The sequence below is a fragment of the Haemorhous mexicanus genome, chromosome 11 (assembly GCF_027477595.1).
Source record: "Haemorhous mexicanus isolate bHaeMex1 chromosome 11, bHaeMex1.pri, whole genome shotgun sequence".
Taxonomy (NCBI): domain Eukaryota; kingdom Metazoa; phylum Chordata; class Aves; order Passeriformes; family Fringillidae; genus Haemorhous; species Haemorhous mexicanus.
This window is the reverse complement of record NC_082351.1, coordinates 4,394,531-4,409,965: the sequence shown is the minus strand read 5'-3', so window position 1 is coordinate 4,409,965 and position 15,435 is coordinate 4,394,531. Positions and strand designations below refer to the sequence as shown.

General features: G+C 52.4%; 1 protein-coding gene across 1 annotated transcript; it reads left to right on the top strand.

Annotated features, from left to right (window-relative positions):
- The first annotated feature begins 8,265 nt into the window (after positions 1-8,265).
- LOC132332119 (EF-hand and coiled-coil domain-containing protein 1-like) lies at positions 8,266-11,419 on the top strand. The gene is made up of 2 exons (XM_059856089.1): positions 8,266-8,968; positions 10,242-11,419. The coding sequence occupies exons 1-2, from the start codon at positions 8,333-8,335 to the stop codon at positions 10,650-10,652; spliced, it is 1,047 nt and encodes a 348-aa protein (XP_059712072.1). The 5' UTR covers positions 8,266-8,332; the 3' UTR covers positions 10,653-11,419.
- Positions 11,420-15,435: the final 4,016 nt, after the last annotated feature.

The following is a 15,435-nucleotide window of genomic DNA, read 5'->3' as shown; positions in this document are numbered from 1 at the left end:
TTTATGTCTTTACTAAATCTATCTCTTTAAAAGAAAACTTTTAACCACTACTTCATAGCAAAAGGATAAATAATGAGATTTTATTTAAAGCTGAAGGTGTTTTGTTAGCTAGATAGATAGATATAGATATGTCTGTTCCTCTTGGAGTTGGATAAAGACAGGGGAGGCTTGGATGGGGAGATGTTTCTTCCCATGGAAGGGATTGTGTGGTTTCTCAGTATCTTTGCACTTCAATCAGCTGCTCATTCACTGAGCAGGTCTGAAAGACTTGGGCAATCTGAACAGTTCTTTTTGGGAGGCACCTCCATCTCTCTTGTCCAGCAGCACCATCAGGACACTGAGTTCCCAGTGTCCAGGGAGGTTTTGCTGTCACCCTGAGAGAGACCACTGAGCACTGACATCCACTGGGCCTCTGAGCCATTGACCACAACCCCCTGGATGTGACCAGCCAGGCAATTCCTCCTTCTCCAAACTGTGCCTCCATCAGATCCACAGCTCACCAAGAGTGGTGGCATCTCTAGCTCTTCCTTGTGCACTGGGGTGTTGTGGAGTGTTTCTATTGTGTTTTCATTTGCAATTCAGTTTCAATGGTCGGTTCTACAACCCCCCCCCCCCCCTTGTAATTTGTATTCCTATAGCATATTTTATCCTTAATGGACTGTTCCTTTGCACTTCTGTTGTTGGTTTTTCCCTGGTTTTCCATCTTCCCAAAGACTTGACCTTTGTTCCTGAATGTGCCCTGTTCCTCCTCCTAGGATGAACCATGTCAGTCCCTCCTGCCCCTTTTTCCAGAAACTTTCCTGTCATTATTGTAACCCTCAAGATCCCATTGGGTTGTTTAAACTGTTCCCCTCCCCTGTAATTCCCAATTAGTTTAAGCATTGTATTCCCTGCCTTATGCTTCTCCCCAGGTTTCTCCCAATTGGTTAAAGTTCTGTACCCTGCCCTTGAAGCTCCCCTGTTGAAAAACCCCTTCTACAGCCTGGATTTGTGTCTTTCAGTCCCTGACCTTCCTGGGAATAAACACCTTTGGGAATGATACAGAAGGCCTCTCCTTGTCCCTTGTCCCTGCCCCCGATGCATTCCACCTGTGCCATAGAGCAGTTGTGCCCTACAGCCGCACCCCGAATTGTGTGGCTGTTTGGGGGCGGCGCCCTCCTGGTGACAGTGCTGGGAGCAGGCCCGGCTGAAGAACTCTGGCACCGCGTCCCTGAGGCAGCCACTCCGTCATGGGAGGCCTCTGGCTTGCTCAGCCTGCACAGACCCACCGTGTGCTCCTCAAGGTTTCTTTTGGCATATCAAAGCATTGAAGAGGTTGGGTGGTTTTCCTCCCTGTTTTATTGACTGACTGTGTCCTTTCAGGACTACAAGAGGAAGCAGAGCCTTCGATGAAACCAAAGGGCTGTGTTAGCCATGGGCCCCCCAAGGTACCGAAGTTCCCGCTGGGAAGCTGCTGAAAGGTAGGAATGTGGCACTTGTCTCCAGCCAGAGACCACTGACTCCTCAGCATCCTGGGCTGTGGCTGACAGTGCCTGAGGAGGTCAGAAATCCTTGGATGTGATCTCCTGTGCCAGTGCCCAGAACACAGAGCAGTGAGCTTGAATTGGGGGGACAGGCCAAGCCCTTGGACACAACTGCCAGGCAGGAGGAGCTCCCTCCCCAGGAAGGAAAATTCCAGTGCTGAGGTCCATCCCCACCCAGGCCATGAGGTCACAGCAGGATTCTGAGGTCACAGCAGGCTCTGAGGTCACAGAGCCCTGTGGTTCTACAGAATCAAAATATCCAGCTCCTCAGTCCTTAACAACGGTTGCTGACATTGGGACAGCGGTGTCAGGACAGCGGTGGCAGCAAGAGCTGCGGGACTGGCAGAGGGCAAGGCACCATGGCCCTTGCTCTGCGCCTCTTCCTGCTGCTCCTCCTGGCCGTGGCCCTGCCTGCCAGGGCTGCCCAGGCTGGTCTGCTGTACGTGCAGGGAGCAGGTGAGCCGGCAGCCTGGCTCCCCTTTCCCGGGCAGCGCTCCCTGCTCCCTGGGAAGCGCTGGGGATGGTTTTCCCCAGGCCTTTAGGGTGGATTTCTTCTGGGGGAGGGAGAGAGCCCCCACGGGCCTGGGGTTGGCCCTGTTTTTCCTCGGCAGGGATGTGTCACAGGGCCTGCAAAGAGGGAGGAGAGTGACCAGGAGCCAGCCCTGAGCACCCCAGGCCCCTGTGTAGCTTTGGCCTTGTCCATTGACACCTGGCTCCCATGGCCTTACATGACCACCATGCAGGCCCCATTTCCCTAAGCCAGAGGGGGATCCCAGCACACCATGGAAATGGGCCTGATTTTTGCTCTCTTTTAGATTGGCATCGTGACATGGCTTATATGGAAAAACTGGTGAAAGACAGTTTGAAGGTTCAGGTGCATGGTGGAGGTAAGTTCTCTGTGTGCCTTTCCTGACAAAATAATCAGTGTCCATGTGGCAACAGCCCACTCATGTGCCCTTTCCCTTAAGTTAAGCTCAGAGTGTAAGGAATCTTGAAATCGTGCCTGCTCCCTTCTGGTGGCCTCAGTGATCCCACAGGATCGCTCTCAGTGGGCAGAAGGAGCATTTAGCTGTCCATCTTCCTCCCGTGTGCAATGCCAGTGTGTCCTGTGCTCTGTGCAGCCACGGAGAAGATCAGAGAGGGAAGGAGCCGAGCCCAGGGTTGTGTCCCAGGGCTGAGCCTTTCACAGCTCCTGTGCCAGCCCCACGGAGCCTGAGCTGCTCCTGCTGCCACTGCCAAGGCCTGGCCCTGCCTGGGCTGGGTTTAGAGCTGCTGGCACATCCACGGAGCCCTTCCTTCCCATGCTGCTCTGCAAGGAGCTCCTTCCATACCAGTGTGGGGCCACTGCAGGCACGTGGTCCCCCTGCTCCTGCTCCTGAGTGGAAGGCAGAGCCGAGGGAGTGCCTTGGATGGCACCAATCACTCAGGTGCCCTCACTGCCACTCGGGCCTGAAGGAGAAATGGAACTACTTTCCATTGAGGTCCTCCTAAATGGAAGAATCAAGACACAGGAGACAAGAAATCCTTGGAGGCAGCCAAACATCTGGACCAGATGCTGAGCGATCTGGAGAGACGCCGTGGTGGGTGCATTTCCCTCAGCCTTGTCCTGGGGCTCATCAGCCGGGGGCTTTGGCTGCACAGCTGGACACGCCGCGCCCGGCACAGCAGGAAGGGATCCATGGCAGCCTCGCTGCCCTGCTGCGGCTTCCACGCCCTGCAGGGCTGTTCCCCAGCCTGGCCTGGCTGCAGCTTCTCCCCAGCCTCTGCAGGAAGGCATTTGGCATCAGCTGACAGGGAGACCAAACTGCACCATGGGCCCTGCACACCCTGAGATCCCCTGCAATTTCCCAGTCTCCAGGCAGATCAGGTGTAGGGGCTGATTTGATGAGGGAGGGCTCTGGCCCAGCCCCAATGACCTGGCCATTTTCCTGATCCTTATCTATGACTTTGACAAGTATTGTTTCCTGAAGATGCCACCCCCCAAAATGCTGAATCATTCCATCTGATCCAGGTCTTCTTTTTCCTTTCTCAAGCAATGGATCAAAAGTCCGTGCAGATGGTGCCACATCCTACAGGAAGCAGTGGCTTTGTGCCAGCCACTGATGCCGGAAAGGAGCAGATGCCAGACATGGGCACCGGCGCAAGAGGTAATTGCTTTGCCAGGCTCAGCCCACAGCGGGGCTGTGTGGCAGCAGCAATTCCCCCAGGGCCTGCCCTTGCACAGCCTGGCAGCAGCCAAAGCTGGAGGCGCCTCTGGAGGCTTGGAGGCCTCTGGAGCTCGTTCACAGCCCCGGAGAAACAGGATTCATGCAGCAACGTCGTTCCCGCTGCAGCTGCTCCAGAGCTGGCCCTGAGTGCCCAGAGGCCCAAGGCACAGGAGCAGCCCCGAGCGGGAGCCCTGCCGTGAGCCCAGGGCCAGAGCCAGCCCTGGCTCCCGACTGGGCAGGGGCTGCACTGGGTCCTGACAGGGCCTGACTCTGTCCCCTGGGGCTGGGGGAGCTGTCACGGGGCAGGGAGGGCCAGGGCTGGTAGGGGCTGCTCAGGGATGGGTTTGGCCCGTGTGCCTCGAAGCAGCGACTGCCCAAGCAGCTGCGCTGGCCCCGGGCTCTCCTCCCGGCCTGCTGGGCTTGGTTGGGAGGCACAGCCTGTGCCAAGGGGCGGCAAGGTGCCTGCAGGCCCCAGCTCGGGGGGAAACGGAGAGCGTCCTGCCCGGATCCACCGTGCTGCCAGCTCAGCAGTGCAGCACAGCACGGGCTCACACTCCCCTTGCTCCCACAGGATTTCTTGGCAAGGCAGACACAAACGCCCAGAATCCACAGAACACCCCAAGACTTTTTTGCCCCCAGGATGTGCGCAGGTCCTGCATGATAGGCACCATAGTGACACTGTGCACTGTGCCAGTTTTCATTGGGCTCTGCTATGTTGGGTTCCGGTGGTGGAAGGAAAAGAAACGGTAAGTTGCTGCTGATCTCTACCCTGCAGCTTCTTTAAAGGCTGCATAGAGTCAGGGAGCATTCCCAGTGAGGCTGCCGTGGAGTTTGGTCACTCCCTAGTTGTGCACATAACGCTGCTGAGGGTTCTGCTGCTGCCCAGTGCTTTCTGTGGCCTCTTCATTGCTGGGCCTTGTCCTGGGGGGCCCGCTGGGGCTGCAGCCAGTGCTGGCTCCCACTGAGGCTGCCTGGCCAAGAGCAGCCCCAGGGGCACAGGGCAGAGGCAAAGCACAGTGGGGAGGAGAAAGAGCAGGGACGAGATTACTTTTGAAAGGCAGAGGCGCTCTGGGGCCTGCTCCTGGCCAGGGACCCTGCCCAGAGCCATCCCCTGCTCGCCGGGGCCGTGAGGGGCAGCTGTGCAGCTGGGCCAGGCTGTGCCAGCAGATCCAGCCGTGCTGGGGAGCCTTGCCAGCCCTGGGCCCTGCTGTGCAGGAGGGTCCCTGTGTTGCCACTGGCAGTGGGGCCTCAGCCACCTCCTCTCTCCACAGTCGTGCTGCCGCTGCTCCAGCATCCTGGCCGAGAAGGCGTGCCTCTCCCTCTCCCCCAGAGAGCCCAGAGACCGTCGGGTTTGCCAGCTCTCACACGTGGCCTCGGCAGCAGCAGCTGCCCAAGAAAGCAGAGCACCAGCCCTCCGTGCCTCCCCCACGGCCCCCCAGCCCGGCCCTGAAGCAGAAGCCTCCCGAGATCCCCCCACCTCCTCCCCTCCCGAGCTCAGCACCCTGGTCCAGCTAGGACTGCAACTGGGCCAGCCACGCAGGGCTTGGGCCACCAATAGCTTGGGGCACCTGCTCTCCTCTACAAATAGCCCCTGTTACCTATGGGCAACAGCCAGAATCACTTTTCATTCCCTTGGACCTTCAACAGGAAGGACTGAAGATTCTTCCCACGCCCTTTCTCATCCTTTACCACTTTGATTTTCATACAATTGGGAGCTGGTTGCATCTCTTAAAGACTTTATTTACACTGCATGCTTTACCTTACCTGTCACTGGAAAATAAATAAAAAATTCTTCAGTTTAGATTTCATTTTTAGTGCAGTTGGGCTGTTCACTGTCGTGGTTTGAGAGGAAATGAAGTTTTTGTGGGATGGTGTAGTCATGCCAGTCGGTGTTCAGATTTTAATATTGGCACCTAGTTTGTCCACTGAGAGCATGGATGCGCCTCTGAGAACACAGGCAGTTAAAAGCTGTGAACTCCCAGAGGAAACTCTCTTTGAGTTCCAGTCTTAGAAGAGAGCAGACCATCCCCTGCTCTGCTCCGAGCTGGGTGGTGGGGGAGGGGAGCCATGTGGCCGGAGGGAGGTAGGCCAAGCCTGGGCCGAAGAGTAGAAGAGAGCACTGCGAGGCTTCGGGCAGCCATCCCCCATTTCCCCCCCGGAGGGAGAGAGAGAGAGAGAGAGCAGCCTGTGCCTGTGATAGCGCGGCTGGAGTGAAAGAGAAGAAGGGGGGTGCCCAGCAGGGCAGCCAGCCGTGGGAGTTCATGAACCAGACCAGCAGAGCCTGAGACTTTTAACCCTTCTTGAGATGATAGAAACCTTGCAAATGCTGATTCTTCCTGAAGTTGAAGAGATAGAGTAGAATAGCAAGAAAATGAACAAGTGAAAGACATTGAGAGAAGTTGAGAAGAATCCTAGGTAAGAAGAGGTGATAGAGTAGCCTTTGGCTGGACTTTTCTTGAATAGCCATGGCAGAACCCTTGAGTTCCTGTGACACAGAGACTGCATTCTAGAGAAAAGCAATAGCTCAGAGCCAGGAGAGTGCGGTGAAAGTGTGTAAACAGAGACGACAAGTGAGGAGAGTAGTAGTAGTGCCCTCCATCTTCGAAGAAGAAGAAGAAGATGATCTCTGTTCAAGAGACCCCTCAACCCCAAGGAGTGAAATCTGGGGGGGGACAAGTGTCCCAAAAAGAGAGAGACTGTGCTCTTTTTAAAACTGGACAAAACGTCCTTAAAGAAAAAAACCCTAGAAGCAGCTCTAGTCCATGTGCAGTGGTGAGAGCACAGGACATAGAAAGGTCACGATGGCAAATGTTTTTCGGGCGGTGCCACACGTGACACAGAAGCACGAGAAATTTTGACTCTTTCCTGGAGAAGTCTGTAGTGAGGGAAAGATTCCTCTCTTCTCGAAGAATTGAGAATTAATTATCTAAAAGGCGGTGATAGACTGAGAGCGAATTAATCTAAAGAGTAGTAACAGAATTAGAAATTTAGAGGGGGGAGGAGGAGGAAATTTAGAAAGTTTTCATCCTGTGTTCTGTGTGTTTTTCCTTGTAGTTTTAAGTTAATTTTTTTTTCTTTCAATCTTAAGTTAGAGCCTGCTCTGCTCTGTCTCTGATCGCATCTCACAATAGATACCAAGAAAAAAAGTATTCTCATAGAAGCACTAGCATTGCGCCAAGCTCAAACCATGACACTCACCTTTTGAGCGATTAATTTTCCATGGTATTACTACTTCCCTTTTCATTGCTATCCATAAAATGTTCATCTGGACATAACAATCAGCAGAATTACTGAGATTTACCTCAAAGCCCAGAGGAGAATCTAGCACAAAATATTCCCCCTGTGTCCTGCACAGCAAGAAATATTCAGAGGAAAATACAGTGGCAGCTGAGACTTGTTGAACTCCCAGAATATTGAGCCTGCAGAGGAGGCAGACAGCCCTGGCAGTGGCTGAGGGGACTTTTCCTCACAGACTCCTCTGGAAGTGTGTCAGTCCAGGAGGGGAAAGCTTTTCAACCTTTGCCTTATCTTCCTCCTGTGCTAAAATGTAAGGCTCCTCCTGAGCTACAAACAATTCTCCATTCCTCAACCAAGCTACTCAGGTTCTTATCTTAAAGAGCAAAAGCAAATGTGGTCAGAAATTTCTCATCCAAGCCTGTTTGCAGAGAAACCCCATCAGACGCGAGCAAATATTTCTTAGCATCAGTTCACTCAAAGAAAACCAACCCTGAATTGAGCAGCGCTTTAAATGAAGTTGAATTCTCTTTCCTCACCTATCAGCCAGACTGGGTTGCTCCTTTTTTGTCCTAGAGAGAATATTAGAATGATTTGCTCTTGACAGGACTCCTTGGATGGCTCCCAAACTGGTTGCTGTTCACCACGCCTTGCCTGGGCTCTTAATGCAGCCTGTTAGCAGCACCTGACTTTGGCACCCTGTTGAGCCTTTGGGCACGGCTGGTGCCACGGTCCCCTCCTGACTCCTGGCATGTCCCTGCTGGTGGAGGAGCCCTGCTGGTGCTGCTGCCTGCGTTCAACAACGCCGGTCCTACTCCCCAGCCAAAGAGAGACTAAAGTCGCTGCTCTGGGCAGCTCGTTTGAACGAGTTTAACGCCTACTCACCTCTGTCCCAGACCTCTTTAGACCCAGCCAGCAACACCATAAAGTCACCTCATCTACAGAGGGGAGCAGGTCCGAGCGAACAGAAGGTGGGCTTTCACGCACATTGGGGTTTTAGTTTAGTGGAAGCACTCACTCGTTCACAAGCCTTCCTTGTCAAAGTGGATTGTGCGATGCCATTGTGTTGCTTGGGCTAAAGAGAAAGCAGAAGGGAGAAATGAGTTAAGAAATGAGAAAGACACTTGGGGCGCAGGCTTGGCAGCCAAACGGAGCAGGATGGCACCCAGCCGCTTTGCCGGAATCCCCTTTGGTGCCGGACAAAGGCGGACGCGGCTCCGCTGCGGGGCGAGCCGGGCGCTCGGCGAGCGGCGCTGGAGCGGTGGCGGCCCCGCCCCGCCCGTCCCGCCCCGCCGCGGGCCGGGGCCGAGCGCTCGGCCGGGCGGGAGCTCAGGATGCTCGGGCAGCGCCGCGGGCCGGGCGGGCGCGATGGAGCCGCCTGAGGGCTGGGACCCCTACGGGCGGCCGGCCCGGCGCACGCAGTGGCTGGTCAGCGCCCTCGCCTACCACTACGGGCTGGACCGCGGCGTGGAGAACGAGATCGTCGTGCTGGCCACCGGCCTGGACCAGTACCTGCAGGAGATCTTCCACCGCTTGGACTGCGCCGGTTCGGGCCGCATCCCCGGCGAGGACTTCCGCACGCTGTGCCAGGTGCTGGGGCTGGAGGAGGCGGCGGAGCCCGAGGAGTGCGCGGAGCTGTGGGACGGGCTCTCGGCCGAGCTCACCTTCCGCCAGTTCCACGCGCGGCTCTGCGGCCACTTCAGCACCCGCGCGGGGCCGCGGCTGCCGCTGGGCCGGGAGAGCGAGCACATCGAGACCCAGATCCGCCTGCGCAGCCCCCGCCGCCGCCGCCGCACCGACCCCGCCGGCCGCGGAGCCGCGGGCAGCGCCGAGCGGCGGCCGCCGGGGCCCCGCTCCCGAGAGTGCTACGAGGAGATCGTGGCGCTGGAGCAGGCCGAGGACCGCATGGCCAAGCTGGAGGAGGAGAACGGCAGCCTGCGGGAGCTGGTGGAGGACATGCGCGCCGCCCTGCAGAGCAGCGATGCGCGGTGCCTGGCGCTGCAGGTGAGTCCGGGCCGGCTTCTGCAGCGGCCTCCCGGGGGCGGCTCGGCTGGCCCCGAGCGCTTCAGGAGAGATGCTGCTCTCGGAGAGTCGGTGTTTATAACCCCTCCGCTGCCAGACTGAGACCGAAGTTGCTCGTTCATCCTCGGCATTAACTTTTTAGCAAAGTTTGGTTACAGGGAGGCTTTAAGGAGAAATGTATGGCACCGGTGTACCATAAATATAGTTGTGAAGAGCACTCTGTTTACAGTGTAGGGGACTACGGCTTAACAAACCCACGCGTACAATGCTGCTGTTTCTTCTACTGCACGCGCAGTCAGGATGTGCTGATAGCATATGCTGGATGTGCACCAGTGCAGGGTTTTTCCTGAAGTGAGAAAGAACTTTTGCATTCCTGCCTGCACAAGCACAAGCAGTGTCTCAGTCAGAAGTGCCTGAAAGGAATATTAGAAGGATGTTTTCCTCAGAGTGTGGTCACAAGAGTTCAGAGTTGGAGCCAGTTCTGCAGGCAGGCTGATGAATAGTCTGGGGCTCCTCTGCACAGCCCCATTAATTCCGGGGCTGGTTTCTGCTGGTTCTGCTGTACGGGCTCGAGTGACACACATAGACACTTAACAGCAGTTAAATTCCTCTGGCATGAAATAGCGTGGAACAGGCAGAGCAGGGAAGGGCAGCATGGACCCATTGTTCTGGCAGGTCTCACCAGGTGTGATTTGATACTAATACAGCACTGACAGAACTCTGCTCCACCTGTGACACTTCCACTTGCAGTAGATGACTGTTGTCTTCCCAATGTCCAGCAAGGCAGGTCAGAGACGCCTTTACCATTTTCATCTGCAAAAGGGAAAGGAAATCAACAGCAAACACAAAGTCACCAGTCAGAGGTCCCAGGATGAATGAAAACGACAAAGAGGAGAGCTTCAGAGCACCCCCAGCTGCTCCCTGCTCTCTTCTTCTGAACACAACTTCATTGTAAATATCTTTTTCAGCAGACTGCCTGACTCCTGAGTACAGACCATAGTAATGACATGAAAGCTACACAGAAACTTGTGCACTAATATGATAAGTGTGTAGGTTGAAAATTAAATACATAGCTAGTTATTAAAACCTACTTTCCAGAGATTGTTTCCTTGTCTCTGTATTTGGCAAAGTTAGTTGCTGATCAGCTCGATGTGATTGAAAAAAAAAACCAAACCAACAAAGCACAATCCAGCCACTTTCAGTCTTCATTAAAGCCCATCATTTTCTCCCTGCTTTGTGCTCCTGGTCATTACAGGTGGGACTGTGGAAGAGCCATGCCAGCCATAGAGAAGGAGGATCCTGCTTCATAGGGAGGAAGAGACCATTAACACAGAAGCACGCCCAGACCAAGTGCCTCCAAAGTGTCCTGGAGGAAATGGAGCTCATGCGGAGCTCCAGGGATGGGCAGATTGAAGAAGCCATCAGGTTCAGCCAGGAGCTGGAGAAGGAGCTGAAGAGCTCTCAGGAAGCTCTGGTCAGCCTGGAAGATTGCAACCGTAACCTGAAGAGGGAGCAGGCAGAGACGAGGAGGAAGGTGGAAGAGGCCAGACACGCTGTCCTGAACAGTCTTGGCAAAGTGAAGGAGCTGGAAGTGAGAGCTAAGGAGGTGCCACATCTGCAAATACACATCCAGCAGCTGGAATCACAACTGCAGCACTACAGGTAGGTTGGAGTCTGACAAAAAGTGCCCATAAATTCAGTGTTGGGGCACAGGTGAGTTTGAGAATCTCTGGTTGGGGCTTATTAGATGTCTCCAGAACACCTTGTAAAATCTGGCCAGAGGGAAATTAGAAGCTGCTCATCCATTTTCTTGGTAGGGGTCTTTAGGAGATCTAGCAGTCTTCCAGGCCAAAGGGTGCTGGTCTGCAGAGAGCTGAAGTCACTCCTCAGACACTCAACAACAGAACTCAGCATGCTAATGCTTCAGGAAAGCCCCAACACAAATTGCTGAACGTCCTTCAGAAACCATTTCCAACAGACTTTTTCCGCTGCCTTTCCTGGTCCTTCGGTCCCATCCCAAGCCAGCTGTAATCAGATGGCTGACTCTCCATTTTGTATAAAAGCTCTTCAGCTTGTCCTAGGAATTGGGGAAAAGCACACAAGGACAACTTCTGGCTGCTGGTTGGAAACTTGCTGTGACTTCATTGCTTCTTCACTGAGAGAACAGGTGATAGAGGAGGGAAGCTGAAACGTTCCTAAACCCACAAAATAATAGAGTGGGAATCTCAAAAAACACTTGCCAACTAAACCCCACTTTTGCAACGGCATAAACAAATCCTTCCAGAAGTCAGAAAGTTGGTCACAAATTTAATAGTCCACTGCTTTTGTTGCTTTTAACCTCAGACCAAACTTGGACTCACCGATGGTTAGTAAGCGTTAGTCATTTCTGCCCAAGTTCCAGACTGACCTAAGGAATAAAATCTAGTTTATATTTTCACTGACCCAAAGAAAATCAGTATTTCTAGACATATTTTTACTTACACGCTAAATCTAGTATTTTAATAAATTGCACCTTCTGAAGTCCTTGCCTCTTCCTAAACTCACACTTCCTCTGTTTGCTTATAAGAAGAATTCATAGTGAGTTATTTGTGGCATCCTAGCTATTGTAGTGTTTTATGAAGTGAGGAAGTTCTAAAAAGAACCATTTTATCCAGTGTCTTTCTGGCAGCATTGTGAATGTTAATACATGCATGGTTGCAGAAGATCAAAGAAAATAGAAGCATTTCTTTAAACACCTGTAGGATTTAAAAACCCCTGCGAGGGCATGTAAAGTTCAAGGTGACTGTCAGGGGACTCTGGAGGAATGACACAACTCCTGGTGCTAAAAGGGATCACACAGCTTGTCAGGGCTGTCACCTTCTCCTTGGCATAGGCACCAAAGGTTTTAAGATGGGTTCTTGTCCTATGGAATTGCTTTTCCAAAGTACCATGAAGGATAAAAAGATCACCTTGAAACAGGTTAAAGGCAATCAACAATGTCCACTGGCCTTGCAGAACAGGAACTTCATGGGTTACATCAAAACAAAGAGTGCCAGTTTAGAAATGCAAATTATATGTTCCTTGTAAGACAACCTTCATTTGTAATACTTCTTTTTTAATTGCATGCTAATTTAAAGTGAGTGTCAAGCTCAGGAATGGTGCTGGTCTGACCATGTGGGAACTACACCCCTTTTTTAGCCCTGTAGCACATTTAGCAGAGGCCCAGGCCAGCTTTTAGCCTCTGAGATTCTCTGTTGGCCACAAAGCACCTGCACCTCCCCATCCAGTGAAACAGCTCTCGGTGCAAACAGTTTGACTTAAGAGATGCATAATGATAACTGGGACTTGCATGCCTGTGCTCATATTCCATAACACAGGGAATCCCACCACTCCACGTGTTCCCGGAGTGGCACACAAGGGGCCCAAACCGGCACAAAATGGTGAATAAGCGGTGCAGAGCTGTGTGTTAGGGTGAGGAAAGGGTTCAGCAGCAGCTCTGCCCCACGCAGCCTTGGCTGTCCCAGCTTGTCCCACTCCCTCTGCTCGCTCACGCTGCTGCTCAGGCAGCCCAAACGCCTCCTGCTGCGAGAGAATCACCTTCTCCTGACCTGCAGGAGCCCACATCCATGGGTGTGGCTCGGGTGAGCTGCTGGGAGTGCTTGGTGAGGGGAAGAGATGGGTTGGCTGAGGCATGGAGAGGGAGGGACAGCTGGGAATCCACAGGGTTCTGGCTGTCACTTGGCAAGAGTGTCACTTGTCCTGTTGCTTAAGTCAGGCTGTCTTTTGGTTGCTGTTACCTGTACTGTTAAAGTCTGCCTGTGTTTCAGTCACCTTTCCAGTGAGCAGTTTTCTCCCCTGCCAGCTGCCACACAGAGTTTGTGAGCAGGGTCTGCAGTTGGCAAGAGCTAATGCTGCAAGGAAGGGCTGGAGAGGAATGGGGGGATTTGGGTGTTCTGCAGAAAGCACTGACAATTGCAGGTATCTCTGCTGAGAATTCACCCTATCTGGCTTGGTGAGCCACAGGTTTCCTCCAGCTAAAGTCCAGTTTCTTCCAGAGAGGATCATATTCAAGAATGACTCTAATCTATGAGCTTTACACACTGCTCCTGTTTATAGTTTCATATTTATCAAGGAAATGCTTTCTTCGTTTAGGATCAGATTTTAAAAGCTCTTTTAGCATCTAAATCCCTCTTCTAGACCTTCATCAACTTGCAATCACTTAGATCTGAAATCCCAACCGTGCCCTTAAGTTATAATCCCTAATGCAGGAAACAACAGTTTGCATTTAGTCAAGCAAGTCTTTAAGTACCTGCAAGTGATTAAATGTTGTCCTAAATTGGAGTGTGTAATTATAATCACCTATTCCTGATTTCATATTCCAGATTCATATTCCTGCAATCTGTATGACTTAAACATGATCTTTTTCGGAGTGCACAGGTTCCTGTGCCAGGGCTTGAACTGCCCCTGTCCCATCACTGGGTTCCTAAACCAGCCTAGTTGACCAAATAGTTCATCGTTCTTTTCTTCAGGTGCCCATCCTGATCTTCCTACTCTGATGAATGTCTCAGGTTTCTGTCTGGACTATCTTTCAGCTTTTCTTTTTTGATTCCTGTAAAGTTAGTGAGTCAGTTCAACTATAAAGGTAAACCTCAATAAATTCCTTCCTGAAAAGCTGGAGTTCAATTCATTTCAGAGGAAAAAGACATCTCAAGAAATTGTATACTTACCATTGGTATTGTATCAAAAGTGTGTAATTGCCAGCGCCTGATGCCTGTGGGTGGCCAGAGTGAATGAATGTCAGTCAGGGAGGAATTCGCTGCACTTTCCATATTCGACACCTTAAAAGCATCTGTTATTTTATGTCTTTACTAAATCTATCTCTTTAAAAGAAAACTTTTAACCACTACTTCATAGCAAAAGGATAAATAATGAGATTTTATTTAAAGCTGAAGGTGTTTTGTTAGCTAGATAGATAGATATAGATATGTCTGTTCCTCTTGGAGTTGGATAAAGACAGGGGAGGCTTGGATGGGGAGATGTTTCTTCCCATGGAAGGGATTGTGTGGTTTCTCAGTATCTTTGCACTTCAATCAGCTGCTCATTCACTGAGCAGGTCTGAAAGACTTGGGCAATCTGAACAGTTCTTTTTGGGAGGCACCTCCATCTCTCTTGTCCAGCAGCACCATCAGGACACTGAGTTCCCAGTGTCCAGGGAGGTTTTGCTGTCACCCTGAGAGAGACCACAGAGCACTGACATCCACTGGGCCTCTGAGCCATTGACCACAACCCCCTGGATGTGACCAGCCAGGCAATTCCTCCTTCTCCAAACTGTGCCTCCATCAGATCCACAGCTCACCAAGAGTGGTGGCATCTCTAGCTCTTCCTTGTGCACTGGGGTGTTGTGGAGTGTTTCTATTGTGTTTTCATTTGCAATTCAGTTTCAATGGTCGGTTCTACAACCCCCCCCCCCCCCTTGTAATTTGTATTCCTATAGCATATTTTATCCTTAATGGACTGTTCCTTTGCACTTCTGTTGTTGGTTTTTCCCTGGTTTTCCATCTTCCCAAAGACTTGACCTTTGTTCCTGAATGTGCCCTGTTCCTCCTCCTAGGATGAACCATGTCAGTCCCTCCTGCCCCTTTTTCCAGAAACTTTCCTGTCATTATTGTAACCCTCAAGATCCCATTGGGTTGTTTAAACTGTTCCCCTCCCCTGTAATTCCCAATTAGTTTAAGCATTGTATTCCCTGCCTTATGCTTCTCCCCAGGTTTCTCCCAATTGGTTAAAGTTCTGTACCCTGCCCTTGAAGCTCCCCTGTTGAAAAACCCCTTCTACAGCCTGGATTTGTGTCTTTCAGTCCCTGACCTTCCTGGGAATAAACACCTTTGGGAATGATACAGAAGGCCTCTCCTTGTCCCTTGTCCCTGCCCCCGATGCATTCCACCTGTGCCATAGAGCAGTTGTGCCCTACAGCCGCACCCCGAATTGTGTGGCTGTTTGGGGGCGGCGCCCTCCTGGTGACAGTGCTGGGAGCAGGCCCGGCTGAAGAACTCTGGCACCGCGTCCCTGAGGCAGCCACTCCGTCATGGGAGGCCTCTGGCTTGCTCAGCCTGCACAGACCCACCGTGTGCTCCTCAAGGTTTCTTTTGGCATATCAAAGCATTGAAGAGGTTGGGTGGTTTTCCTCCCTGTTTTATTGACTGACTGTGTCCTTTCAGGACTACAAGAGGAAGCAGAGCCTTCGATGAAACCAAAGGGCTGTGTTAGCCATGGGCCCCCCAAGGTACCGAAGTTCCCGCTGGGAAGCTGCTGAAAGGTAGGAATGTGGCACTTGTCTCCAGCCAGAGACCACTGACTCCTCAGCATCCTGGGCTGTGGCTGACAGTGCCTGAGGAGGTCAGAAATCCTTGGATGTGATCTCCTGTGCCAGTGCCCAGAACACAGAGCAGTGAGCTTGAATTGGGGGGACA